This window comes from Diplotaxodon limnothrissa, linkage group LG22 (genome assembly GCF_057381915.1).
Source record: "Diplotaxodon limnothrissa isolate DT_005_m linkage group LG22, D_limnothrissa_male_GT1.1, whole genome shotgun sequence".
In the NCBI taxonomy this organism is placed as follows: domain Eukaryota; kingdom Metazoa; phylum Chordata; class Actinopteri; order Cichliformes; family Cichlidae; genus Diplotaxodon; species Diplotaxodon limnothrissa.
The window spans coordinates 3,737,225-3,763,777 of record NC_140616.1 but is presented as its reverse complement, the minus strand read 5'-3'; the positions used below and the strand labels follow the sequence as shown (position 1 = coordinate 3,763,777).

The window sequence follows — 26,553 nt, the reverse complement described above, 5'->3', positions numbered from 1 at the left end:
CGTCCTCTCTAGAGAATAACACAGGGAGGGCCTGTCAGCCCAGGGGAAATGTGGCTGCTTTTAATCCATCCCGCTGACAATAGATCTGCTGACAGAGCACACAGGAGCCTGAGATGTGTTTGGTCGAAGGAGCGAGGAATTTGGTGTCAAAGTTTGTGTTTCTGTTTGCAATCATCCTGAATCAGCCTTTATGTCTTTTTGTGGCAGGAACAGGCACAGCAGCTCTGCACTAGCAGCTTCTATAATGTGAACTGTAGCTTCAGTTTGCATTCTTCCCATATCTTTGTAACTACAGACATAAGAAACCGTGTACTTTTTGTGGCTCGCTGCCCTCATTCATTTTGCAGAGAAGAGAAGGTTGGTTGAGCTCCGCTGCTTTTTCTGCTCAGTCAGTGCAACGATTCTGTTTCAGCACGGAACAATGACAACTGCACAACTGCAGGAAACTATGAGTTTTCAGTCTCGCTTACAGACTCTAAGAATAATATTATGTAATGGCTGCTCCACTTGCTTTCATATCAGATTTACTTCTTTAGATAGATAGATAGATAGATAGATAGATAGATAGATAGATAGATAGATAGATAGATAGATAGATAGATCCACCGTCCTTCCTATGTGGAGTTTACATGATACCCCTCTGTCTGCATGGGTTCTTTCTGGGGACTCCAGGTTCCTCCCACAGTTTAACAACACGCAGTTAGTGGGGTTCAGTTAGTTGTATTCAGAGATGGGCAGTAACGTGTTGCAAGTATAATGCAATTACTTTTTTCAAGTAACAAGTAAAGTAAGTGATTACTATCACAAAAAGTAATTAGATTACTGTTACTTTCCTGTAAGCATGCCGCATTACTGCATTTGTGAGAGTATCTCATGACAATGACGTAAGCGCGTTCGATGCCCATGGTAACAGACATGTGCAGATCAACAGTGGATAATATGCATGGAAGTACTGACCTTACTTTGAGTTTGATTCCATAAAAAGTGACAAAAACATTAGCGTCTGCTGTTTACTCTCCGTGGGAAGAAAACTTTTTTCTACAGCGAAAAATTAAACTTCTAATCTGAGCGAGCAGCGAGCACGCTGCCACAGGAATGTGACATTCACAGAGAAACCCCTGGATCCCACTGACATGACCACTGCGGCACCGGGCAAACCTCCGCTTGCTCCACTCCTGCTAAACAGGTGAAAATAGAAGTAAGAGCGACAGGACTTAGTGCCGCTGAATCTTTGATTTTATTTATTTTTTGCTGTGTTTTACTTGCATCTATTTGAAAGAATGAGTGTAAACACATTTTTTTTATTATTATTTTATACTCTGGAATATGCAGAAAATATGTTTAAATGTTAAATAAATTTCTTCAAGTCAAAGACAGTTGCATACAATTTAATTTGTGCTTATAATTACATTTTTGCTTAATGCTATGTGCATAAAGTTAAAAGATTAAAACTAATAAAACAAGTTTTGTAAAGTTGTTGTCATTATTGCTATAATGTCTTTATAGGAAGATGTGTAAGTGTTATACAGGCACATTCAGGTATAAACACTAATGAAAGAGAAAAACAAATATTTGACACGAGTGGCAGGTCAGTACCTTTGATGGATTAATGGCCACATAATTGCATTTTCCCTATAAAGACAGTTTTTCTGAAGCTTTAATAAGGTAGGAGCTTCCATTATTGTATATCACACTGTGTGGGCAGTGTTCAGCATTTAATAAAAGCCCAGTGCACCACATCCTATCACAGCAGACTTATGTCCACCGTGGAGTTTCCCACGGTGCTCCTGGCTAGCCTGTATTATTATTATGTCTGCAGCATGGCCATACATACATTAAGTAACGATAATAGCTACCGCCTTGTGTCAGCTTTCATGAGTCAACAGGAGTCTGCCACCAGTGAAGACACTCTGCATTTTAATTTCCTCTCTTCACTCAGTCTGAAGCTCGCCGTCCGGCTGTCTCTTCTTCCAGGGCACTTTGGTGTTAAAGAGTGCACGCCTGCAGTCACTGATAACGGCTTCAGGCTTGACGACAGACATCCACATGCTGGTGGGGAGGTCTGTCACTCAAGATTACACTCTCATTTCCTCTTGTCCTTAAATCCTTCTTCTTTCCAGGAAACCTGGGCTGTCTGAGTAACACTCGGGTTCATGAAAACTCAAACAAAGACCAAACTTCAGAGATATGTTTGTTTTGTTAGTCATGATATAGGCACACGTATGTTCATTATGATTTTCTTTTCTAATGTGTAAAAAAAACTATTAAAATGTATATCTACAAATATTTTTTAAAGACTGTAAATTTAAAGGTACATATTTCAGCTAAGATATGACATGTAATTAACAAGAATTTCATTATGCAGTGAAACCTAATTATAGGTTATGTTCATTCATGTGGGGAATCTCTTTGAACCTGGCAGCCCTCACCTTTAATATTCAACACATCACTTAACAAGCCCATGCAAAATGAAATCTACACAACCTCGGGGGCGCAAAGAAGTAAACTCTTCCAGAAATAAATATTATCCCAGACACTCACACCCCAAATATTACACCACAAGTCAAGGTGGAATCTAACAAGTATGATTAACCAGTTAACATATAAAAAACAAACAAACAAACAAACAAAATAAACAAAAGAAAGGCAGCAAAAATACTTCTCAGGCTGCAAGAAGGCAAGAGAGAAGGAGTTTAGTTAAGCTTATAAAATTAGCCAGAGGTCACAAAAGCCGGTACATCTTAACGTAAAGTGTTTTTCAAACTGTGTGACCTTTACTTATCCAAATGTCTAACATCAGCACAAATACATTAATGGTACTGGTCAAACTAAAGAGCCACAAAAACTATATATTTCCAAGAAAGTAAAAAGGTTTCAGCATGGTTTGATTGATTGATTCATTGTTTTAGGAAGAGCAAGCTAACTCCACACGGGAAGGCCCCAACCTGCAGGTGGATCCAAACTTCCTGATGGTGAGGTGACCGTCCTAGCTACACTATAATGCCAAAAGTATTCACTCACCCATCCAAAACATTGAATTCCCTTCCATAGCTGCAGTTGCATAAAATCAAGCACCTGGAGATGCTTCTGCAAACACTGGTAAAAGAATGGGTCGCTCTCAGGAGCTCAGCAAAGTCTAGTGTGATACTGTGATAGGAAAGCAGCTGTGCAACAAGTGAAATTTGTTAAAAATGTGCTGCAGATTAAGAACAAGAAGAAGAACCCTTAAATGATGTCATGGGTCTGGGTGCTTTCACCCAGCATTTTCAGTTTCTTGTGTTCTAGTAATATTTTGTATTATGGTTTATATTCATTTATAGTTTTAGTCATTCTATTGTGAGTTTCTGTTATTCCCTGTTTGGATTCTTGATTATTAGATTCCCTCTTGTGTCTTTGCTCTCTGTGTCTCTCTCGTTTTCTGTCGGTGTTTATGTATCCTGTGTGAGCCCTTGGGTCTTGTTTCCTTCCTTGTCTTCCATTCTGTTTCCAGCCCATCATGTCTCCTCTCGCTCTCCAGTGTTCCCTTGCTCCCTCTTGTCTGCCTTTCCTCCACTTGTCTGTCAAACTCAGTCTTGTGTTCCTCCATTTCCTGTTTTATTGTGAAGGTCTCATGTTTCCATGTTCGGTGTGTCTTGTTCTGCTTCCCCTGTGGCGTCATGTTAATTCATGTCAGCTGTGTTCCCCGTGTGTTCTCACTTCCTTGTTATCCTTCTGTGTATTTATGTCCGGGTCTCCCTCTGTCCTGTGTCACGATCTCCCTCATTCCTCACTGTGTGTTTCTGTCTACCAGCTTGCCGGCCCATCTAGTTTATTTTGTATTCTCAGTTTAGTTAATGTTGGTTTTCCTTGTGTTCAACAATAAAGCTGTTTTTTTGTTTTTTTTTTAGTTTACCTTTTGTGCCCTGGAGTCTGCATTTGGGTCCTCCCTCCCTTCCTTTCGTTTAAAGGCCCACTGGGCTGCATGGTCATGTGTAATTGTAGAGACACCAGAGAGGAATGTCCAACTAACTTCTCCCACACACTTCTGGTCTGAATTCAAACCAATAAAGCTTCAGATATTTGAGAGCCTAATATCAGTTTTCACTGAGTGCACTCTTCACTTATGGAGATTTCAGTTTATTAGAGCACTGTGTTTTCTTTCTGGTAGATTCCATGACACGGCATGTGAATCGCTATTGGAGGTTGTGGCTTAAATCTGATTCTCCACAGAGTTTTCATTTGGCATTAAAGTTTGAACATTCAAAACATGTTGAGCTCCTACTGTGAATAATTTAAAAGGTGGATAGGCTGGGCTCATAACAGGATAATTTAAAAGGGTGCAATGATTCAGGGCCACATGGGACTGAATCTCAGTACAAATGACAGGGACAAGGAGCTTTGTGACAGCACTGTGATGAATAACTTCATGGAGATTTCGCCCTGTTTTCACAGATATTCCTGTGTTGCCACTTCTGAAATGCAGTTTCTATTTACCATTTTATTTACTTTTTAATAACCAGTGTTGGTCAAGTTATTTGAAAAAAGTAATTAGTAACTAATTACTGATTACTTCTCCAAAAAGTAATCCTGTTACTTTACTTATTTTCAAGAGTAATTCATTAGTTACTTAGTTACTTTTTAAAAACATGATACCTGAATACGTAATAAAGCAACAGACCTTTCAGCCCAACTTTTTCTGCATGATCCATCGTATAAAATTGAATCAAATGAAAAAGTTTCTTTTTAAAATTGTTTTATTAGTTTTAATCTTTTAACTTTATGCACATAGCATCTAGCAAAAATTAAATTATATGCAACAGTCTTTGAATTGACGAAATGTTTTAAGATTTAAACTATTTTCGGCATATTCCAGCATATAAGTAAAATAATGTTTTGTGTTTACACTCACTCTTTCAAATAGATGCAAGTAAAACACAACAAAAAATAAATAATAATAAAATCAAAGATTCAGCGGCACTAAGTCCTGTCGCTCTTACTTCTATTTTCACCTGTTTAGCAGGAGTGGGACTGGTGGAGCTTTGCCCATTTGCACAGCGGTCATGTCAGTGCGAGGATCCGGGGGTTTCTCTGTGAATGTCACATTCCTGCGGCAGCGTGCTCGCTGCTCGCTCAGAAGTTTAGGGGGTTTTGCTGTAAAAAGATGTTTTCTTCCCACACAGTCTACAGCGGACGCCAATGTTTTTGTCACTTTTTATGGAATCAAACTCAAAGTAATGTGAGTACATCCATGCTTTAAACGCTGCACAGTTGTACTCTCTCCCGTACTCGATATATTATCCATTGTTGATCTGCACACGTCTGTTACCACGAACGTCGCATGCGCTTATCTCATTGTCATGAGACACTCTCACAAACGAAATCACAGTTTAGTGACGCAGTGAATCAGCGTGCTTACGGGGAAGTAACGGTAATCTAATTACTTTTTTGCAATAGTAATCCCTTACTTTACTCGTTACTTGAAAAAGTAATCAGATTACAGTAACACGTTGCTACCCATCTCTGTTAATAACTGATTCCTTGTATCTCGGTGTATTTTGCGAGCCTCCTCTAAGTGTTTCTTTGTGTCATCTTTCATTTGTTACTTCCTGCTTTACCTGTCTTATCTGTAGTTTTATTTCTTGTGTATGATTACGTTGATTGCGCAACATCTCGTTTCCCCCGATTTCCATTTCCCTGGTTACCCTCATGTGTGTTTCGATAGTCCAATCCTTTCCCTCAGTCACACCCTGGGTGCTTCCTAATTAGATTGGTGAACTTTAAGACTTAAGTTGGTTTTCCTTATGGAGCTTTGAGGAAACAGGAAACTAACACTGACACAGAGACTAAGACACATGAGCTTGATAAGCCCAAGTAAAGACAAAGAAAAAACTCAGACTTGGCATGCGGAACATAGGATGGAAAGAAAAAAGTTAGTAACTAACAAGATCAGAATGAAAACATAACCTAGGCAAAGGTAATATCAAAAATGGAAAACTACAACTCAAGCTGAAAACTGAGTCCAGTTTGTTAATGACAGGCACATTGGCCAATTTGGAGGGGCCTGATTATCTCCAGGGTTCCTCAGACGTTGACTGAACATGAGTGGCAGGTGTTTAAATGTAAAACACTATGTACTGTAAATCAGGGGAGGATGAAAATGCGCAGGGCCTGGTGCAGACTGCCGACGCAATGAGAAAAGTTGTAGTTCTAAAAGTTTAGGCTATCTGTGCTTGCTTCACTTTATAGCTTCTCCTATTAAACTCAGGATGATAATTTGATTCTCTGTGGTGCAGTAAAGTGGATTGGATGATGTCAGGAATGCACGATGCCAGGGGTTCAGTTTAAACCCGATTCACACTGTGCTCACCCAGTGAGTACCACGTGTATCATCAAATCTGTGCACCACGCAGAGAAGAGATCCAGTGTGTAAATGTGTCTCAGAACAAATAAATTTGAGTGTGTTTGCATGCACAGCTCGTCTCCAGGTTTGTGTTTCTCCTGCTACGTCAGTCCTATTAGCCACGGTTTATTTTTAGCCAGGAGGTCGCAGCCAAACAGCGTGGGAGACCATTCAGAGAGACGCGAGCCTGGAAGGAGGTCAACATGGTGACAGAGTTGTGCCGTGAGCATGATAACAAGAACTGAACCAGTGATGAAGGCAGTGCGGGGTTCTGAAAATCCAGATCTGAGCAATTTGTACATGCTGCATGAAAATGCACTCAAAAACCATTCTTATCCCTGCACGTTTTAATGGTATCCTTCAGTGATCCAGAGTGTTGTTCCATAACCATCTGCCATTAGCCAAAGAGCATAGGATAATTGTTTGATTTGAAAGTAATAACACCGGATTATTTTACACTTACAAATTCAATAAAATGTAAAAGGATAATGTTGGATATGTTAGTAGTTGCTGATGTGAAGAAGGTGATTTAGATGGTGTTCTGGCCGTCTAAATGTGTACTGTATCATATAACAGCATGTAACATGCAACTGAAATGTTCAGAGTTCAAATTTAGCCGGGGACCTTTGTTATATGTCATTGCACTCTTTCTCTTTTCTCATTTTCTGCAGTTCTTTACAGTTTGCTGTCTTAATAAGTCAAATTTGTTCAAATATCAAGATTAAAAAAATATTCATGTGCAATAAGTAGGAATATCCTTTGAAGAGATGTTTTGAGTTTTCCTTTTCCTTATTACAAAGAAAGCAGCTGTAGTGAAGACTGAGTGCAATCCAAAACCCAGCTGATAACAGTGCTAATATTATTCACAATTCTCTGGTTTCCACTGAATTTAAGATCAGAATGTGAGCTAAAGGCTCTGTGTGGCATACATCTAAAGATTACAGGACACATTAGGAAAATTCATATTTTATGGATTAACCTGACAGTCAGATTACTTGTGCTCAATTCACATGAGGTTAAATAACCTTTGAGTAGTATAGTTGAATCTATGAATTAGTATCTTTGAATGTATGAAATTGTGAATCACTGTGAGTTACAGTTTAAAGTACCTTCTGTGCTAACTAATATTGAATCGTGCTATATAAATTCCAGACTTTTACTTCCTGTTGTTCTTTTCCAAAATGCCAGGAAGAAGAAATCTTAATAAAGACTCAGAACTGGATCTTCACCTGCTAACTTTTGCCTTTACTGACTAATAAGATTCAGCTGATAATTTTGTGATTTTTATTTCACATGTACAGTATCTATATGTCTCTTTGTGAACTCAGCAGCAGGATAAATATAGACTTTAAGGCAACTTTATTACCTTACTCATAGTGTCATCTAGTTGACACTTGAACTACATTTACAACTTACGTTTGTCACACACCTGCGTATGCGAGGTGGTGGAATCGAAAAGTATTGACTGTGCCTATAAAAAGAAAACACATGCCGTATTAGGTAGCAATGATACACTGCTCGAAGTGCTCCTGTCACTTGCAAAATGCTTGCTTGAAGTCCTGTTCTGAATGCATATCATGCACTGCCCAGAGGACATGCTGGAACGCCAGCTGGGGACTGTATCAAGACACTGGCCCTTCAACTTGAATTTTACCTTGGAGAGGAGGACATAGCTGCAGGGGGTACAATGTGATATGTAAGAAAAGTGGGGAGTTTAACCCCGGGTCACAAATTCACAACCCCATGAATGATGAAAAATACCAGTTGAACCATCTTCAGTCTTTGTAGCCTGCAGATTGCTGTTTGGTCTCTGGATCTCCTGTGGATCACACATAGTGGATTCTGCTCCACTGTGCAATGCCTGCACATATAAAGTAGTCACAAAAATGCATGTCCTACTGTTGATGATGCAAAATAATGTCAAAGTATAAGTGTATGTTATACAAATGTCACTGGCATCATACCTATACCAAAGCACCATGAAGCTAACACAGAGCAAAAAGTGTATCATCACATCCACAAAGTGTAGACACACCTGCGAGTGTATGTGAGGTGCAGGGCAGAGTGGCATCATTTAATGTAGCAGCTAGGGTTAGCTTAAACACTCAGAGCTGAGATAGGGGGTCCGTTCTTCGTACCCCGCTAAGTAAGTTAGCTGGATTTGATTGTTGACGATTTCGCATGATCTTGGATCGTTCGGTTCTCCGAAGCTCATCCGGGACTTGCTGCCATAGCAACAGATCCGTAAGCGTAAACCTGCTCGGGAGCAGGCTTACTTCATGTAAACAAGATTAGATCGCGGCCACTCAGGTATGTCCGCTTCATTTATACGAAAGCAACAGCGATATTTTACCACTGTTTTACCATAAATAAATATTATCAATGTAACTAAAGTTAATGCAGTACTTGATCCTTTTATTGATTTCATACAGATACATACAGGTCATTTCCTAAAAAAATGGAAATGTACTATTAATCATTCTATTTCATGTATTTGATTATTTCAGATGTAATTCATATTTTAGAGTAGTAATTGTAAATTACTTCGTGTAATCTTGATGAGAGACCACGGCTATAAAAGCGAAGGTGGATTTGGGAAGCCTGTCGCAGCCATGTCCTGTCCGTATAAGCGAGCCACCCATTGCGGAAGGTGCAAGATTGATAAGGAGAGTTCTCAGAATTCAGCGTATATTGCGGGATAGACAGGATCCTTTAGCTCAGCGCGACAGTGTGCTCATTGAGAGATATCGATATTCCCGTGAGGGTATTATTCACTTAACCAACTTGTTGACTCGGGGGTGCAGGACCACCACCTGTCTTTTTTTGCTCTGCCCTTTTCTTGGTTGCTGTTATAAACAAACAAACAGATTATTTCAGGGTCTCTTTGCAAGAGACTAAAAGCAATATAAGTGATAAATATTACCATTCTGTAGAATATTCTTATATTTCACTTTTACTTGTTCCCATGTTCTAGTGGGCCCTGTCGTGGCTCTAATGTGAAAGAGGATATAATGTAATATAATATAATAAATCTACCCTACTGCCTACTGGTGTTGGCCAGAGGGGCCGATGGCGCGATATGGCAGCCTGGCTTCTGTCAGTCTGCCGCAGGGCAGCTGTGGCTACAACCGTAGCTGCCTCCACCAGTGTGTGAATGTGAGAGTGAATGAATAGTGGTATTGTAAAGCGCTTTGGGTGCCTTGAAAAGCGCTATATAAATCCAATCCATTATTATTATTATTATTATTATTATTATTATTATTATTATTATTATTATTATTATTATTAAATTACTTACGAGTTTAATTTGTCAGCAACTTTCTGCCAGCCCTCTCGCCTTGCTTTTGCAGCCTTTGCAGTGTTCCCTTGCGTTTTAATTAAACTCTGAAACTCCTGAAATCCCTCACTCAAGAGTTCTTGCTCTGCTGCCGAAGAATACCGAGCGCGCTCCTTCGACATTTTCGCCGACCAATCAAAGGGTTGCCGATCAATGTTTCTACTATCGATGCGTAGCCCCTGTTAAGCCACCCAGTGATCTCACATTACTTCATCCAGCTATACTAATCGTCAACAACAGGTGTGTTCGGAGAACCGGAATAGCGAGCTCAAAGTTAGCGCGATGATTTGATCTTGGATGTGTCATTTGATCTTGGATGTAGTAAGCGAGGTACGAAGAACGGACCCAGGGACAGGAGTGGTAATTTAATCTGTAAATAAATTAGGAATTTAGTCCTGAGCAGTTTGCTCGTCTCCTCAGCAACACCATGACAGCCAAACTGCACCTGTGTGAGTAACTCAGTCCCACTAAGGATGTTTGCTGTGAGAACTGAATCTCCAGGTGTGTGAGAGAAGCTGCCGGCCAAACTTTAGCCAGCCATAAAATGTGTAAATAAGCTGAGGCTACATCATAGCGCTTAGTGACAGGCTTCCATGACAAATGGTGGTTTGAGAGAATCCAGTAGTGCTCCTGTTATTTAGTTATTTAGCAATGGATCGCCCAGAATATAATCATATGTGTTAAAATTCCATAAATATTTCATTTTTACATACACAAATATCATTAGTACCCATATATCATCACACCCCTACTGTGAACCAAACATACTGGTAAAAAAAAAAAAAAAACTCACTGTGGCACAACACATCTTTGTTATGTTGTGCCAAGCAGAGCCAATTTTGTAAAAAAAAACAAAAAACAAATTGTGACCCACCAAACATTTACACACCTGATCATTTAGATGCAGCGAGATGGACAAGGACAGGTCTGATCTACTCAAACATCCTGGTGTACAGTATATGCCAGACTTCAGGTTTTAATCTCAAAGCATGTTTTTTATTCAAAATACAGAATAATACTTCTGCAATATTACACAGCATTTTAATCTGATGAGATTCCAATGAACAGAACCCAAAGAAAAAGTATGAAATAGAGCATGTAGTTAACAGTTCAGTTATGAGGTGTAAAGTGGGACAGTTCATAAAAGCAGCGATAGTGGAGGCAGCGACTGTAAGCCAAGAACGTGTTGAGAGTGCAGAATAGGAGAAAAATGGAACCTGATAGAGGATGACATTAAATATTCATGTGATGTTTAATAATGAAATGAACTCATTCATACTCAGTCGAGTCAGTTCAAAAAAGTTGCAGCGACAGTTCACCCTTCATTCAGGCAGAGAAGCACTTTGTTTTAACAGAAATCATCCGAGAAAAACCTTGAAGGTAAAAACCTGGCAGCTGATTAACACAGTGCAGCTTCTGCAGGACTGTGTAGTCCCCTCTGTACTTACATTTAAAATGTCAAACCAATACTGTTCTTACAGTGTTCTTGTATCTGCATGTGATGAAGATGACAAGACAGGAGTGTTACGCTACATTTATAACAGCCAAATATATATATAAATACATGTATATGTACTGGTACAATATTACAACAGGATGGACCTGTCTCCTTGAAGTTATATTTATACGTTGAACACAGTGAATTGTGATCATTTATTTTATCAGCCAAATATATGGAAAGTTTTGTAAGCTCATATATGACCTTGAAAATATACTCAAACAAGCTTTGATCTTATTATAATTTCCATTTCTGATTACTGCAGAAATTCTAATGTTTTCCAGTGAACCAAGTAGCAATAGTGATATTGAATCATATCAGCATTATTTAGTGCTGCAGAAGCTTCATGGCTAACCCGCAACATGATCCCTTTTTGGCTTTTAAAAAATGTAACTGAAAACCATTTTAAAAGCATGTACCATCCATTTTCTTCTGCTTATCCAATTCAGAGGGATACAGCCCAGTAACAATTATATTTTACTGACAAGTTTTTGTCAGTAAATACACAATTTAGCAGCTTTTTCTTTTTAAATTTACAAAAGTGATTTTGTTTTGAATTAAATGCATATAATTGTAATTTCAAGAAGACGGGCTCATACATGGTTATGCAGGTAATTCGAAATAATCTCAATATACACAAAGGATCAACAAAAAACATCATAGCAATAATAAAGGAGCTCTGCGGGAGAAAAGGCAATCAGGGTTGTTTTTTTTCACACATCACTAAAAATAAACTTTATGACTTTCTCAAATTGGCAGTCAGCACACAGTTCTGATGATGGTGTGGTCACATCGTTACCTGAGCAGAAAGGCAGCTTTTTAAAAGAAAATGAGAAAGCTATCGAAGCGTAGCCACAGTAAATGTATTTGGGGTAAAACAAGAGTGACATTAACACAACATTTAACTGCTGAATGCTCTCGGCTTGTGCAATTGTGCATCTATGAGCAGAACCTTTCTCAGAGTAAACACACAGAACAAAAGTCATTTTAAAAGCTTATTAGCTAATGGGTGAATTAGCTGTGTGAATAATAAATAAGGAGAGAAATTAACTGGAAAGCATTTTAATATGTGTCGAGCATCATAAAAATGTTAGCAGTGAAGGTGGCAGATATTTTAATTGGCATTTCAGCAAATTCTTAAATAAGTAGTGAGTTTAAGTAGAGGGATGAAAATCATGAATATTAAAAAAAAAAGTTGGAAGGAACAAAATTTTTCTTTTCTTTTTTTTAAATCATTTTTGAATTATTAACAACAATAGCCTCTAAACCCTGCAAGATCATTAGTAAGACAATACAGAAGTGTTTCCCACACACATCTGAGCAATAAGGTCACCACATTCTTTGTAAATTAATGGCTTGTTGTGCAACAGAAAGAAATTAAAGCTATTTTTTACTAAATTAGGATACGATAATGGCATATTTTGGTAAATGCAGTAACTAAAGTAAAACCAGCGACTCTTTTAACAAAATTGCTCTAAGTCAACAGAAAAAGCTATCTCTTTGGTAAGACATCTCTGGGAAACCTCCTCACTTCTCTGCACCCTCCCCCTTACAAGAGGGGCAGATAAAATGCACCATCACCTCCAGTCCACTAGCTACTGCTGTCCTTGTGAGGGAGGCACTTCTGCCAGGGGCTGTAGGGCAACGCCAACAGCAGGAAGAGGATCCCACCCACGATGAGGACAGCCCCCGCACAGCCAATACACGATACTGACCAGGAGAGCTCATGGTGGAGAGGAACTGTGTGATTGCTGGCAAGAAAAGCCAAAACAGACTGGTGGAAAACCAAGAGGGACAGGAGCACCAGAACACCTGTGATGGAGGAACCAGAACGAGCTGTGAGAGGTATAGTTTTGGATAAATTTGCCTTTGTGAGGGTAACTTTGCTGCCACCTTTACTGACCTGACAGAATGAAGCATACAGATGCTGGTTTAAGGAAAAACAGGATCTCCTTACTGAGAGCCATAGTGATGCAGATGGCGCCCATCACCATCAGAAACAGGCTGAATAGGGCCAACATTGCTGTTGCCACATTCAGATCTACATAGGGAATAATGACGGTGTTAATATAAGTGGATTTTGGACAGAACTCGATCAAAAGGTGGTTCATTTATTTCTGTGTTCAACAGGGAAAAATGTATCGTATCTAAAAGACAGAGCGGACAAGTTTGTAACCAGCTGCTGCCTTTTAAATGCCGCCATTGTTTTTGTCTCACTGTAATGTTGCTGTAGCATAGCATTAGGGGGTGTCAGCACAGAAGGAGACTACCAGAGAGGATACCACTGACTGAAATGATGAAGTGGTAAAAACATTAGATGGTTACATACACAACTGGCGCCTTGTTCTGTAGCAATCAACTGTCAGCAACAAAGCGATGCATGACGAGTAAATCGCTTTAAATGCGGACAGGGCTTTCGTGTGTAACAGCTCGTAGCAAGGTTGAACAAATGATACGTAAACCATTTTATATTTGTGTTAGTAGGAGTCTATTTCATGGAAAAAATATACACAATTAGCCAGTTCACTAATGACGGGGGTGACACAGTTGAGGAATGACAGTAACAAATTGCAAATGATTTCCAGTAGGAATGATAAAGCAGCTTTGTACGCAGTTTGGTTTGACTAATGAAAAATTAGCAATGGGAATGATCCCATGTTGCAAATCACAGCTTCCATGTTAAGGCATGAGGTTTCAGGAGCTTGCTCAAATAAAAGCTGCTTAACATTCCAGTTTGTGAATCACTCTGTTGTAATAAATGCTCAACTAACATTGTGACTGTATACCCAAACTAAATCTTAAATTCATGTTTTGGGGCATGCTCAATCATCCAGGTAAGTAAACGCTAAAAGGTTGATTCTGTTCATCCGGGCGTAACGTTTTCAGTGGGAGAAACGTTTCGTCACTCATCCAAGTGACCTCACAGCCCATTGTTCATTCAGTGGGCTGGTTTCAGTCAATGTGCAAATGTACTGTTTTTAAGGTTGGGGAAACCTGCAGCTGAGCCTGAAGAAGTCAATTGGATGAGTGATGAAACGTTTCTCCCACTGAAAGCGCTACGTCCACATGAACAGTGACACAAGTTAGGTTGAACACAAAATCGGAAAACCCTTGGCTAGCATACACTCATTTAGATTCTGGAGATAAAAGTTAGTATTTTGACCTTTCCCGTAAAACCAGCTGATATCCAGGCCAAGACTTCCTCTTCCATGTGCCAGTCATTGTTTATGAATGCTAAAATGTCATTGGACAGTTTAGGTTTTGGCAAATTTATTTCCTCAGTTGCGCTGCACATGGACTCATTTACATGAACACAACCAGAGCTTTCTAAATTTGATTAGACTTCAGGTGGAATACAAATGCAAATAAGAAAGCTTGTAGTAATAAAAAAATGTTTGTTTATAGGTGATATTTGATTCTACTTATTTGCAGAAATTGTTTTGCATAGATTACACTGAAGACACATTTGAGTTGAAAATGTGTATATTATATATATATTTTTTAACTATAAGACAGCGGTCCATAACCTTTTTTGTGCCATACACTGGTTTATGTCCAACAATATTTTCATGGACTGGCCTTTAAGGTGTAGCAGATAAATACAACAAAAATTAAACCAGTACCAAAAAAAAGAACATCTATTCATAACACACAGAAAAAGACCCAGGGAAAGCGAGTTAACGATAAAAGAAATAACGATACAAATCAATAAAAACCCTGAAAACTATAAATTTCACACCCAAGCCTCAACTCATGACTGGTCCATGGTCCACTGGTTGGAGACCACTGCTATAAGAGACAGAATATAAAGTAGTGCGATAAAGTTGGGAAAAGATAGAAATTTTAGGGTCATCTTATTTGTTGGATTCTGACAACATATATCCTGCCAAAAAAGAAGACAGCACTTTCTCTGCTAGCTACAGAGCTACAGATAATGTAACAGAAAATTTTTGTGTTGAACAATTTTCAGTCCCTCCAAAACCACCGATGCTACAGATGTAAATGGCATGTTGGATGTCTTGGAAAGTGCTTTTATTCCAATAACACAATCATCTTCAGATGTAAAAGGTTTGGATAGGTGTATGGATTTTGAATTAGACTCCAAATGAATTATTTTTCATACTCGTGGCGACTTTAAATCACTAGATTGAGGCTTATAGCGTGACAATGATGTGGCACCAGTGAACAATGAGTTTTTAATGTACGTGCGTCTTTCTTCATTCAGTGTATGGCGCTGTGTGATCTTAATACATTATGAAACTGCCAGTGAAATGGGAGGTTAGACAGCAGCTCGGAGGCACTTGAACGCAGCGTAGGCGGAATGCATTTCAAACACTCAGGGAGCAGACAATGATCAACCTGAAAGAGCGTAGCAAGGAGGTGAAGGGAGACACAGAGAAAACGATGGGACAGAGAAATACAGGGATAGATCATGGGAAAGGTGATGGCAGGATAAGAGAGGATAAAGATGAAAGGGCAGAGAGGGCACAGGTGAAAGGGGGAGGGGGTGGGGTCAGTGAGAGGTACAAGTGGAGAAAAAAGAAAAGAGAGGAGTGGGCAGCTGAAAGAGCCTAAGTGACTCACTTTTCTGTGTCGTCTTCTGAAACATCACAGCATTTTCCCCTGTAGTAAAAAACTTGAAGTACGTGCAGTTTGATTCTGCAGGAGACGAAAGGAGAGCGAAAGACAAATCGCTATAAGTGACATGAACACTGACAGGTAATCTCCTGTAGTTGCAAATTATCTTGATCATCTTTTTGAAATTCAAGAAGCCACATCCCCACATCCTCTTCCTCGTCCCACCCCTGGATGCTTTGGTTTCAATTATTCTCCATCAAACATAATCAGCCGTGAACGTCAATGACAAGCTCAAGGTGACAACCCAATGCTTCCTGCGCAATTTGTATTCTGCCTTCTTGATGATGTGTTACAGTAATTAGAAATTGGCCGTCAAATAGATTGTGACACCTCTATCTGTTCCCTTGTGCATTGGCAAACACGAGCATGCACAACACGCGCACACATCACTCTTAATTAGTGTGATCAAAGCCGCATCCTCAGTGTTCTGGCTTGGTCTCTTTTTTTTCTGCTGCCGCAGCTATAAGAGTTTCAGCGAACACTGCAGCACTCTAAAATCCCAATTGGCAGAATTCAAATCCCATCAACAAATAAAGGCTCGCTGTAGCTGGCCAGTCAGGCAATAATTGGACTTTCCTTTCATTGACCACAGAACATGTGTACACTTTAATCCCCAAAGGAATTTGTGGGCCAGCATTTCCATCATCAGTGTCTGGCTAAGAAGAAAACCCCTAAAATAACATCTCACATTTAAATTGGATAAAGGATCTTAATAAAGCAGGAAAGTCAGAACAGTCAGTGATGTAGCAGTTCATCTGACTCATGATCCATCAGTTCCCAGGTTATTGCCTGTAAATGTGACCTTGAACACAGAATGGGTGAAGACAATATTGTAGGTGGAGTAGCAGGTCTCCTGAACTGTGGACAGACGGATGGATGGACACATTGTTGTGGTATATACTGATCAGTCCTTTGACTGGATGAGCTAAAATCTAAAAATTCAATGATGATCATTTTTAAATTCTGAGGTTTGGGTTCAGCAACTTGCTGTTTTTCATGTTCTTCGAATAAATAAATCTGTGAATGAATAAATATTTGAGTTTTTATTGAAAGTTGTAGTATAGACTAAAAGCTAAACTTTATATACATCCATATTATATTAAGAGGAGATTTTATCTCAAATTATACTCCATACATTCATAAATGGAATCACTGAGCTTTTTCAGAATGCATGTATGCGTCACTATTAGTGCTATGTGACATCTCAATATGGCTACATAATATCTTTGTTTAAGCAGAATTAAACCTTGGTAAATCTAACCATCCATGTAACCATATAAAAAGAAAAAAATGATCAAAATGAGAGTATATTATATTAGTGATGGGTGGTCCAGCTCTTTTCAAAGATTTGGCTCTTTTGACTCGGCTCCCTTAGAAAAGCCTGGCTAAATGGCCCTTCATTCAGAGCATTGTATTTTAGCCTAATTTAGCAGTTCCGAGTTATCTTACTTTTGCATTTTGCTCGTTTCTTTAGCCTTGAATTCAAATTCATCTCCTCGTCTCTCTGTCTCTTGCCTGTACCGCTGCACTCGTTGTCTCCTGAACCTCTGCCTTCTTGCTTCTTTTACATAATGTTATGATCCTTGCCTGTCTTTGCATGTGATTGGTCTGCTTGGTGTGCCCAGCAAAATAAAGAAGATTCTCAGCAGAGCTGAGCAGGAGCGGTTAAAAGTTGTTTCGCTTTTGATGTTTGCTACAAAGAATCGGCTCGTTTGCAAATGACACATATTGCATTTATTGTTCTACTGCCCATGATGTTCTGCAGGGTGTTTGACTTTGTAACACGTGTACTGCACTTACTATGTTCCAGTAGTTTCTAACATTGTAGTTTAGCAATTTAAAGGAGTCTATAACATAAAAGAAGGTTTGTTTTGTTCTTTGACAGTGAATCTTTTTCCTGATGCAGGGTGCAGGCCAAGAATTTTACTTGTTTCAGCTTCATATTCATTCTTTCCACATGTTCAAAAAATCTTACTGCACCCCCATTACCCTGTAAAGCTTTCTCACTTGATGATAATCAAAGAGATCTCTTCTCTGATAAGATGCAGAGATGTCTCTGTGGACTCCTCAGTCCTTAGACTCAATACTTGAAATGTGCAATTCACTTGTATTTTTATTTTTATTTTTTTTATTCCTATTTATTCTATTTATCCCCTTTGTATATTTTATTTATATTTGTCTCTGTATTTATATATGTGTGTGTGTGTGTGTGTGTGTGTGTGTGTGTGTGTGTGTGTGTGTGTGTGTGTGTGTGTGTATATATATTTTATATAACAATTCTCTTTTTGTAACTGTAACTTCGGTCGTTGCTGTGCTTTTCTTTGGAAGTCGAATTTCCCAGAGGAACCCACCCGAGGGATTAATAAAGTTCTATCTTATCTTATCTTATCTTAAAATCTCAATTTTGTTCTTTTATACGAATCATTTAGCAAAAAGAGGAGTTCATACAGGTGAGTCATGGAAAATAGGAGCGATACTGCAAATATGTCCTGGTCCTGGGTCTGGTCATTCAGTGTTTCTGATTTTGAATTAAGTTATACTTTTTATATTATGGCTTTCTGGTTGTATGGTAATTATAGTTCTGGTTTTTAGGTTTTCTGTTCTGTTTCTGTGTTTTTTACTGTGTTCCACGTCTAGTCAGTTTTGCCTCTGTGCCTCATGTTTCCTCTGTTCCCAGGTCTGTCATGTTTCCACGTCTTAGTGTCAAGCGTCTGTGTGAATTGTCTCATGTTTTTAATTTCATAGTCCCTGTCCTGCGTGCAGTGTTTCTAGTTTTGCCTCCCCTTGTCTTGTTACGTTTGATTACTCCCAGCTGTGCTTTCCTCCTGTGTCTCATTCCCTCATTTCCCCTCACTGTATTTAAGCCCTGTGTTTCTCTCTGTCAGTGTTGCTTTGTACCGTTACCATGCTGTGTGCTTTTCCCCCCTCCGTGTTCTTGGTAGGGTTCTACCTCTATTCCCAGTGTCTTAGTTCCTTGTCATTAATTTCTAGTGTTCTGTTTTTGGATTTTTGGTTCCTAGTATGTTTTTGCTACAGCGCAATAAAGCTGCCTCTTTTAGTTCACCCTTGTGTCCTGTGAGTGCTGCATTTGGGTCCTTCATCCTATCTGCCACACAGCACACCTTGACAAAATAGCTTTAACAATGTTTCCAAAGTTTTCCAACCCACAGTCTCATTTTGTTCTGCTGCTCCTGCACCTGAAACTGTAAGTTGTGAGATCAGTAGAACCTGATTAGGCTTGAGAACTGGTAGGGTATATGACAGCATAGAGTTGGAGCATTGGGTATTATTTTAGTCCATTGGTGTTGAGGCGCTGTTTTGGACATTTTGAAGCCTCAGCTGTGGGCTGTTTGAGCAAGAAGAGACCATATTTGCATTAGAGGTTTTCATTATCAGCTAATGATAGCAAGCTTGATTAGCAGGCTGCATCCATAAATTCTATAGGTGCAGCACACCGATAGACTAGAATTTTACTCACCAAAACTAAAGCACAAAATTCTTGAGTGTTCTAATTATTAGTTAATGGATCAACAGCACAAGTATGAAGGGATGGTCAAACTGAGTATATATGAGCCAAAGCTGTTTTCATACCAGGATGTAAACATGACTTTTATTGCTGTAAAGTTTGGCATTTTAAAATGGGATTCTGAGATCTGAAGTTTTTTGCAGTTCAATGTGACAGTTGTTTTGCTGCTTCGGTATACACTAGACAAGTCAGTCTATCACAAGGATTGCATATACCACCACATACTCTTCCATCAAAACATATGATCAGTTTAGAATGACCTGTTTATCTAATGTGCATGCCTTTGGACTATAGGAAGAAAGTACAGCGAGAACATGCAGACTCCACGCAGACAGGCCCCAGCCAACCACTGCTGAACACTGCACCGCTCTCTCATCGTGGCAGAACAGCATTTGAAATCATTAAAACAGATATATTAAAACCCATGCAGTATGAACACAAGTTAAAATTCAAGTGTTTAGACACTCAAACAGAAGCCGGATATTGTTGTCCTTGTTCTGTTGTATCCCTTCACTTGACCCAAAAACAAAATGTGGACCATTTCACTCTGTAACAATGACTCAGTCAGTTACTCAGCCAGACTATTCAGCCTGCCAGCCATCAAACAGTGAGCCAAGCATCATTTGTCTAGCCAAAAAGTCAGGTAGACCACTCCTTCATTCTAACTCTCTCCCTCAAACTGAACTGTCCAACAAGCTCGACGGTTTGACAAACGTCCAGTCAGCTGATTGCTCCATCAATCATCTGTTCAAACCTCTTTTCATCAGACGGACTAGTCATCCATCATCCAAAAGTTAGACACACATCCACCCAACCAGTCAGTAATTTCACAAGTCACCTCCAGCCAGTTCAGCAGGTCCGCAGCTCTCTCTCTCTGGGTCAATATCAGACACCCACAGGGTCTTGGTGCAGCCCTTCCACAGCCCATAGTGGGCTGTCAGACAAGTCTGCAAAACAAAGACTGTTGATTTAAAATCAGGGGTAATATTTTTTGCCATCGATCACAGGGTTTTGCCCTTTGGACCAAACAGCCTTTCATTTCTAAAAGGAAATGACTGTTTAGTTGGTACTTTAGCCCGTACTACTTCTACCCTGGACAGATAATATCTAAGACACTCTGTCACATCTGTTTATCAGTGAAAACAGCAACATAGCTCATGAACAGAAAAAAGTCTGACTTTCACCTGATTGTTATAGAAACTCTTCGGCGGTGCCAGCTCCACCCAGAACTCAGTCCCGACCCCGAGGACTGTCAGGACTACACCAACAATGGCGACAAAGAATGCTAATTTGATCTGGTGACAAAACAAGAACAATTTAAGTTAACGTAAGGATTTTTTTTTTCATAAATGTACTGTCACTGGCGTGTGCTCAAGTCGTGAGGTGTAGTCAGTTACAGTGTCCCTTACACGCTGCCCTTTAGTCTCTAATTGTTAGCGTTCATTCCCAGATTATACAGTCTATTCCTATTTGGTAGGGACCCACACCTGCCAAAATCTAATACACAACAAAAGATAAACAGACTAACTAATGTGCCCCATTTATATCATATTTTATTCACAGCATTGTGCAAAAGTCTTGAAGTACCATTTCTTTATATTTTGCTTGGAAAATTGGAACTAGTTGCAATGATTATTGAAGCAATGCGGTATATAAGGCAAAACCAGACAGCTTGTACTCTTTTAGGCAACCTTTCTTTTAATTTCTTTTAGTAGTCTTCAGGAATATCCCTAGCCCCACTGCCTAAAATATAGGCCCAAACTATGACAGAGCTATTTCTTTTCTTTGTCATTATGCAAATGACCAGATGTTCATGCAAAGAATAGTGTAACTGCCACTGCCTCCAGTAAGAACACCATTAGATAAATTTCCAGGTTATTGCTTATAAATAACTTTTGAATACCGTCAAATTCAATGTAGTGACAAAACGGGATGTAAACATCTTAAATAAATATGTTTAGATAAAACTAAATATACTGCATATATATGAGAGAGAGAGTATTTAATTGAAAGTTAAACAAGCAAGTTAATGAAATGAAATGAAGACATCACTTTCAGTTTGTCACATATTAATTTATTTCTAAATGTATTTTTAACAGTAGTTTTTAGGGCATTTTACTGAGGATGTGTTGATGAATTTGTTGATTTATTTCTGTAATTTAAATTTTGTCAGTTGTGATCCTCCATACCATCCAAACAATAAACGGCAGCATAGAAATAGGACTCCTACCCATCACTCCTACACACAGCACTACACAGAATCAAAATGGTGCTTTCAGAGGTGTCTGGCTGAGCTCAGTTACATAAAATTACTTAGATTATTTAGACTAAGTCTGTAAAGCACATAATGCTGACTTTTTTACTCATAAATCATATATGATTTGGTCACATATATGACTATAGTGACCAAACAAAGATATGTCCCATTCCCATTTTTTCCTCACTGCCTGATGTTGTCAGATGAATGACAGACAGCAAGGCCAGAAAATTGTTCTAATAGTAAAATAATACAATTTTGAAATAGGAAAATTAATAGCTTTTCATAGTCACATACCTATTTGACACCTATAGATTGCATTTCAGTTTAATCTTTATCACCTTATTGTCAGATAACTGAAATTAATCTTTTCAAAACATGTATTTTCTAATATTCAGAGCCATTTTCTGATCCTGTGGTGTGTTCCCTGTACCTTGACTTCACTTAAGGCAGCTATTTGATTGGTTCTGTTACCTCCAGACTACGATCATGCATCCAGAAAATAAACATACATCTACACAATATAAAACCAGTTACCTTTCCCTCCTGGGCCTCACTCATGGCATGTCCTGTTGATGTTGTCCTGCGGCGCTTGTTCCCACCAAATGTACTGCGTCCACTCATCAGGCTGGCCAGACCCCCTGCACCCTGGGCTGGTCCTCCTGGTACAGGCCCGCCAGCCACTCCGGGGGTCCCTGGGCCTACAGTGCGGCCCTCCTCGTCAGTCACAAAAAACGTTGACCACATTTTGAGAAAATATAAAACTACCAAGGAAGCCGAGCAGGGTCCAGTCTGTGGTCTAACTCGATTTGGGCTTTTCTTCAATTCAAGATTAAGAGTAGAGCAAAAACAGAGGAAATGGCTAGTTAGGAATTGAAAGAAAAACTATTAAAATGTCCAGAATGGGACCAGAAACTAGACATACAACGTCTTTAGGAGGAAAAGGTGCCAATTATCCTTCTCTTGAAAAGAATGCTGAGGAAAAATGGTGGCTTGGATGACAGATACAAAACCGCTAAGTGAATCATCATGGAAAAAATAAACGATTACAGATTAAAGAAGATGTACTGAGAAGAGTATCTTCTGAACATCAGTAGAGGTAGGTCAGGAGAGTAAGAAAGGACACTTCCTAGAATGAAAAGAGGGAACAAAGAATTAAAATGTAAGAGCCATTAAATATGTTTATATCATCATAAAAGAGGCTTCACATACAGAATGTGCAAAACATGCAAGAGTCACAGAAATATTCAAAAGTGTCAGCTAGTCATTTTGCAAAAGGCTTTATTATATAAAATTTTATTTTAGTAACAGAAATCTGAATTCTCAAATATACATATACAAAGTCAATATAAACTAATTCTTATCTTTTTGGACATAAAAACCAAAAAGCATTAAATATGCAGAATTTAAAAAATGTTATTACAGGAAATGCAAATGTGTAATATCATGATCTGGCTCTTTGATTCATAAAAAACCCAGCAATTTAAATCAAATGATTACATCTAAAACCATTGTGAACTTCATCAGAGGTCCCAACTCATACAAAGACATATTACACAGGTCTGTAACAAAAAAACTCCATAGGATTTTTTGACTGTTTCTTATAGATGTTTACTATGGAACAGGATTAGGGCCACCGGGGGAAAAAAACAAAAAAAACAAAAAACGGGTGCATCGTTTTTTTTTTTTGTTTGTTTGTTTGTTTGTTTTTTTCCAGAATTCTGAAAAAGAAAGTCAGAATTCAGAGAATTCTGACTTTAATCTTAGAATTCAGGCTTTTTTCTCTGAATTCTTTTTTTCTCAGAATTCAAACTTTTTTTCAGAATTCAGACTTTTTTCTCAGAAATCTGACTTTAATCTCAGAATTCGGGGGGTGGTAACATAACATTTACCAAAAATATCCCATGCAGCTGAATATTTTTTTCTTGAAGACCTGTTTTATTTGTGAGAAAGTATTGTATTATAAAACTAAATCCAGCTTTGACATTTCATTGTGACTGACCCATGGCTCAAGCAAGATGGTTATTTATGTCAGTGAACAATATAAAAGTCCATTATGAAGTCTCATTATCCGTATATCACCCAGGTGTAAATAATGTCAAACTCTCCAAAAATAGAAACTTTCATGAATGTCATTTGTTCAATCTTAAAAGTAAATGAACAGTTCACAAGACTCTAATTGGGCCATAAAAATGTCTATTCTGTTCTATTCCTGTGTGATCTGAGCCCACATGAAGCAGCTGTTCTGTAACAAAAGTCCACTGTAATTTGAGCCAAAAAAATGACTGCATTAAATAACCAGGATTCAGTGCTTTCATCAGTGCACTTAAAAAAAGGAAGAACACAATACTGGAGAGAGCTCGCAAATACTAGAAATCAGAAATAATTATCTGTGCCCTGTTCTCCATTTTTCATAAGGACACTAAGCCAATATAAAGGCACTTAGCATGGTGGTGTCAAAATCAATTATCTATTTTGAGATGTTGACAGCAAGCACATAGAGAAATAGTCAGCATAGTGAAATCTTAACCTGCTATCTATTCTGAGATACTTTGTGGTACCTCAGCGATACTCATCATGTTCAAGACACGACCAATTACCTATTCTGAGAAACTCTGTGATACGAAGTCACACAGACACATCGCCAGTGAACTCAGTCTTAAACCCTTTGTTTCTGGAGGGGGAATGACGCGGCTGCCCCGCTGAGTTCCACCCAGATGCGGTGACAACAGACACAACATGCAACCCTGTGTCTTGTTAGCAAAAATGAAAGCTGTTCCCTGGGGAGAAGACGCAATTTTACTTTCATATCAGCATCTACCTTGTGAATAAGATAACAAGTCACAGAGTGCAGGCTTAGAGACGTTTTCAGTCAGGTTTGTGAAACAGAGATAATAAGCCACAACAACACAGTAGAATATAAACATATGATCACATTAACAGACAAAATCCTCCACTTAATGCACATCTTCAAATTCTAAACCTTTACATATAATAATGCACTTCATTATAGTGATTTATCTCTGTTGATTGTGAAAGTGTCTTGCACAGTAAGTAGAGTTTTTTTAAACCTCTTATCGCAGGGCACAGAAGGATTTGAGCCTATCCCAACTGACATCGAGCACCCTGGACAGGGCGCCAACCATACGTATTTTCACCTTTGGCCAATTTAGTACCACTAATTAAACAGACGCATGCAAACTCCACAGCAAAAGCTGATCAGCAGGTTATGAACCAGAACCTTTTTGAGTGTCTTGGGGACATCATTAATGACACTGGCATTTACAAATGTTATAACAATTTTATAGTGATTTGACAGTGCAAATGTATTAACTGCAAAGCAATTTGTTCTAATAGTCAAATTAGGTTGTAAACATTAGGGGCTCTCTACATAGTGTGTGGCCTAGATTAGTAACAGAAAGCCACAACTCAGAAAAAGTAATTATATACTTGAAATAGCTCTGGTTAGCACACACATTTATCCAATGACAAACATGTTCAAACACTGTTAGCAGTTAAATTCAACATATCTTCTTATATAGCATCCGTGTTATCTGCACATTTACACTAAAGTGGAAAAGAAAATGCAAAAATAGTTTATAGTTTTTCTCAAATGGTTATCTTGCATTAATAGGTAACATTACTCTGGTGTTAAGATATTTTCTAACAAGATTAAATTTTTGTTTAAAAGCACTTTTGTGCCTGATTTATTCATGTTGCAGAACTGCAACTTTTCCCCCTAATTAAGTAAAACTAAAGTTAACTCTGCTCCTGAGAGGGCAAAGGACAGCAGCACTCTTTATAAAAAAAACCAAACATTTATTGCATTTTGTGGTATCATTTGTCTTTGTGCTGGCACTCCTATAATAACGCCTACATAACACTGTAAAAATGACATAACAATACACTGCAGGCAATTTGTCAAAAAAACAGTGGTGCAAAGTGGTCACTATGAGCTTCCATATCTAAAGCAACAGCAAACACAACCACAACAGCAAAACATCACTGACATATTTAACTGCTCGTAGCTGATTTCAAATATTTCTTATGTAAAGTGTCTGGGCACCTGTTTAAAAAAAAAATAAATTAAAGTCTGCTATCCTTACTCATCAAAACCAATCAGGTCTCACCTTATAAGGCATCCAATATAACACGCTGGAAAAGCAGCAATGAAGCATGAGCAGGAAAGTCCAGCGTCAACCTTTAACAAGTTCACTCACTTTCTTAGTGAATCCAAAAATAAGCCAACATGGAACCCACACAAACACGCACACACAACAAACACCATAAACACTCTGTAAAGGCAACGTTTGAAGTTCAGCTTTATTCCCCCACCAGCCCAGCCCCCTTCACACAGTTCAGCAGCCAGAAATTATCATGCTGAAATTAGACACATTAGTCTCACTTTTTCACTCTTTAACACGTGCTGCACTGCGCTCGCCGCCATCTCACAAATATCACAACAATGACATTATCAAGTTGCTGACCTGGTTTTTGTGTGTGTGGTTCTGCTCGGAGTGACGGAGGGCGAGCTGAGGCCGGGAGAGGGAGTGATTGAGGGAGGGGAAAGTGAAAGGGTGAGGGGGGGAGGGGAGGGGGAGTGTAGGTCAAAGTAGCTCAGTATTACGTCTGAGGGGGGGTAGATGGGGTAACATGTGCTCATGCTTGAAGGAGGAGGTGAAAAAGAGATGGCGCGTGTGCGTGTTTGTGTGTGTATGTGTGTGTGTCTGTGGTATTCAGTCACACTGTAGCTTCTGTAAGTGAATCTGTTTGTTTACGCTAACATGGACAGTTGCGTTGGACGGCTGTCTCAGCTTCAAAGTGTACTTGTGCGAAAATGAGCACACACATTCAGACCCATCCCCTTCACTGCATGTGTGTGTGTGTTCCTGTGTGTGTGTGCCTCCTCTTTCTATTT

At 38.9% G+C, this 26,553-nt stretch overlaps 1 protein-coding gene across 2 annotated transcripts; it reads right to left on the bottom strand.

Annotated features, from left to right (window-relative positions):
• Positions 1-10,698: 10,698 nt before the first annotated feature.
• Positions 10,699-26,178, bottom strand: cacng6a (calcium channel, voltage-dependent, gamma subunit 6a). Of its 2 annotated transcripts, XM_085346458.1 has the most exons (8): positions 26,123-26,178; positions 22,561-22,764; positions 22,173-22,454; positions 20,563-20,673; positions 20,217-20,325; positions 15,799-15,873; positions 13,118-13,255; positions 10,699-13,026 (listed from the first exon to the last, which is right to left on the bottom strand). In XM_085346458.1, exons 3-8 carry the CDS (start codon positions 22,380-22,382, stop codon positions 12,806-12,808), a joined length of 864 nt encoding a protein of 287 aa, XP_085202584.1. In that variant the 5' UTR covers positions 22,383-22,454; positions 22,561-22,764; positions 26,123-26,178; the 3' UTR covers positions 10,699-12,805. The 2 variants fall into 2 exon arrangements, with proteins under 2 accessions (XP_085202584.1, XP_085202582.1); XM_085346456.1 differs by lacking the exon at positions 26,123-26,178 and adding an exon at positions 25,766-25,999 and having other exon boundaries at positions 22,173-22,764.
• Between the last annotated feature and the right edge of the window lie 375 nt (positions 26,179-26,553).

What these genes read in the sequence shown, in the direction of transcription:
- cacng6a (XM_085346458.1), bottom strand. Translation starts at nt 22,382, where the DNA reads ATGTGGTCAACGTTTTTTGTGACTGACGAGGAGGGCCGCACTGTAGGC. An exon ending in ACCTGCTGAACTGGCTGGAG is followed by an intron (nt 15,874 to 20,216) that starts GTGACTTGTGAA and finishes CGTCTCCTGCAG; the next exon opens with AATCAAACTGCACGTACTTC. An exon ending in TGTATGCTTCATTCTGTCAG is followed by an intron (nt 13,027 to 13,117) that starts GTCAGTAAAGGT and finishes CCTCCATCACAG; the next exon opens with GTGTTCTGGTGCTCCTGTCC.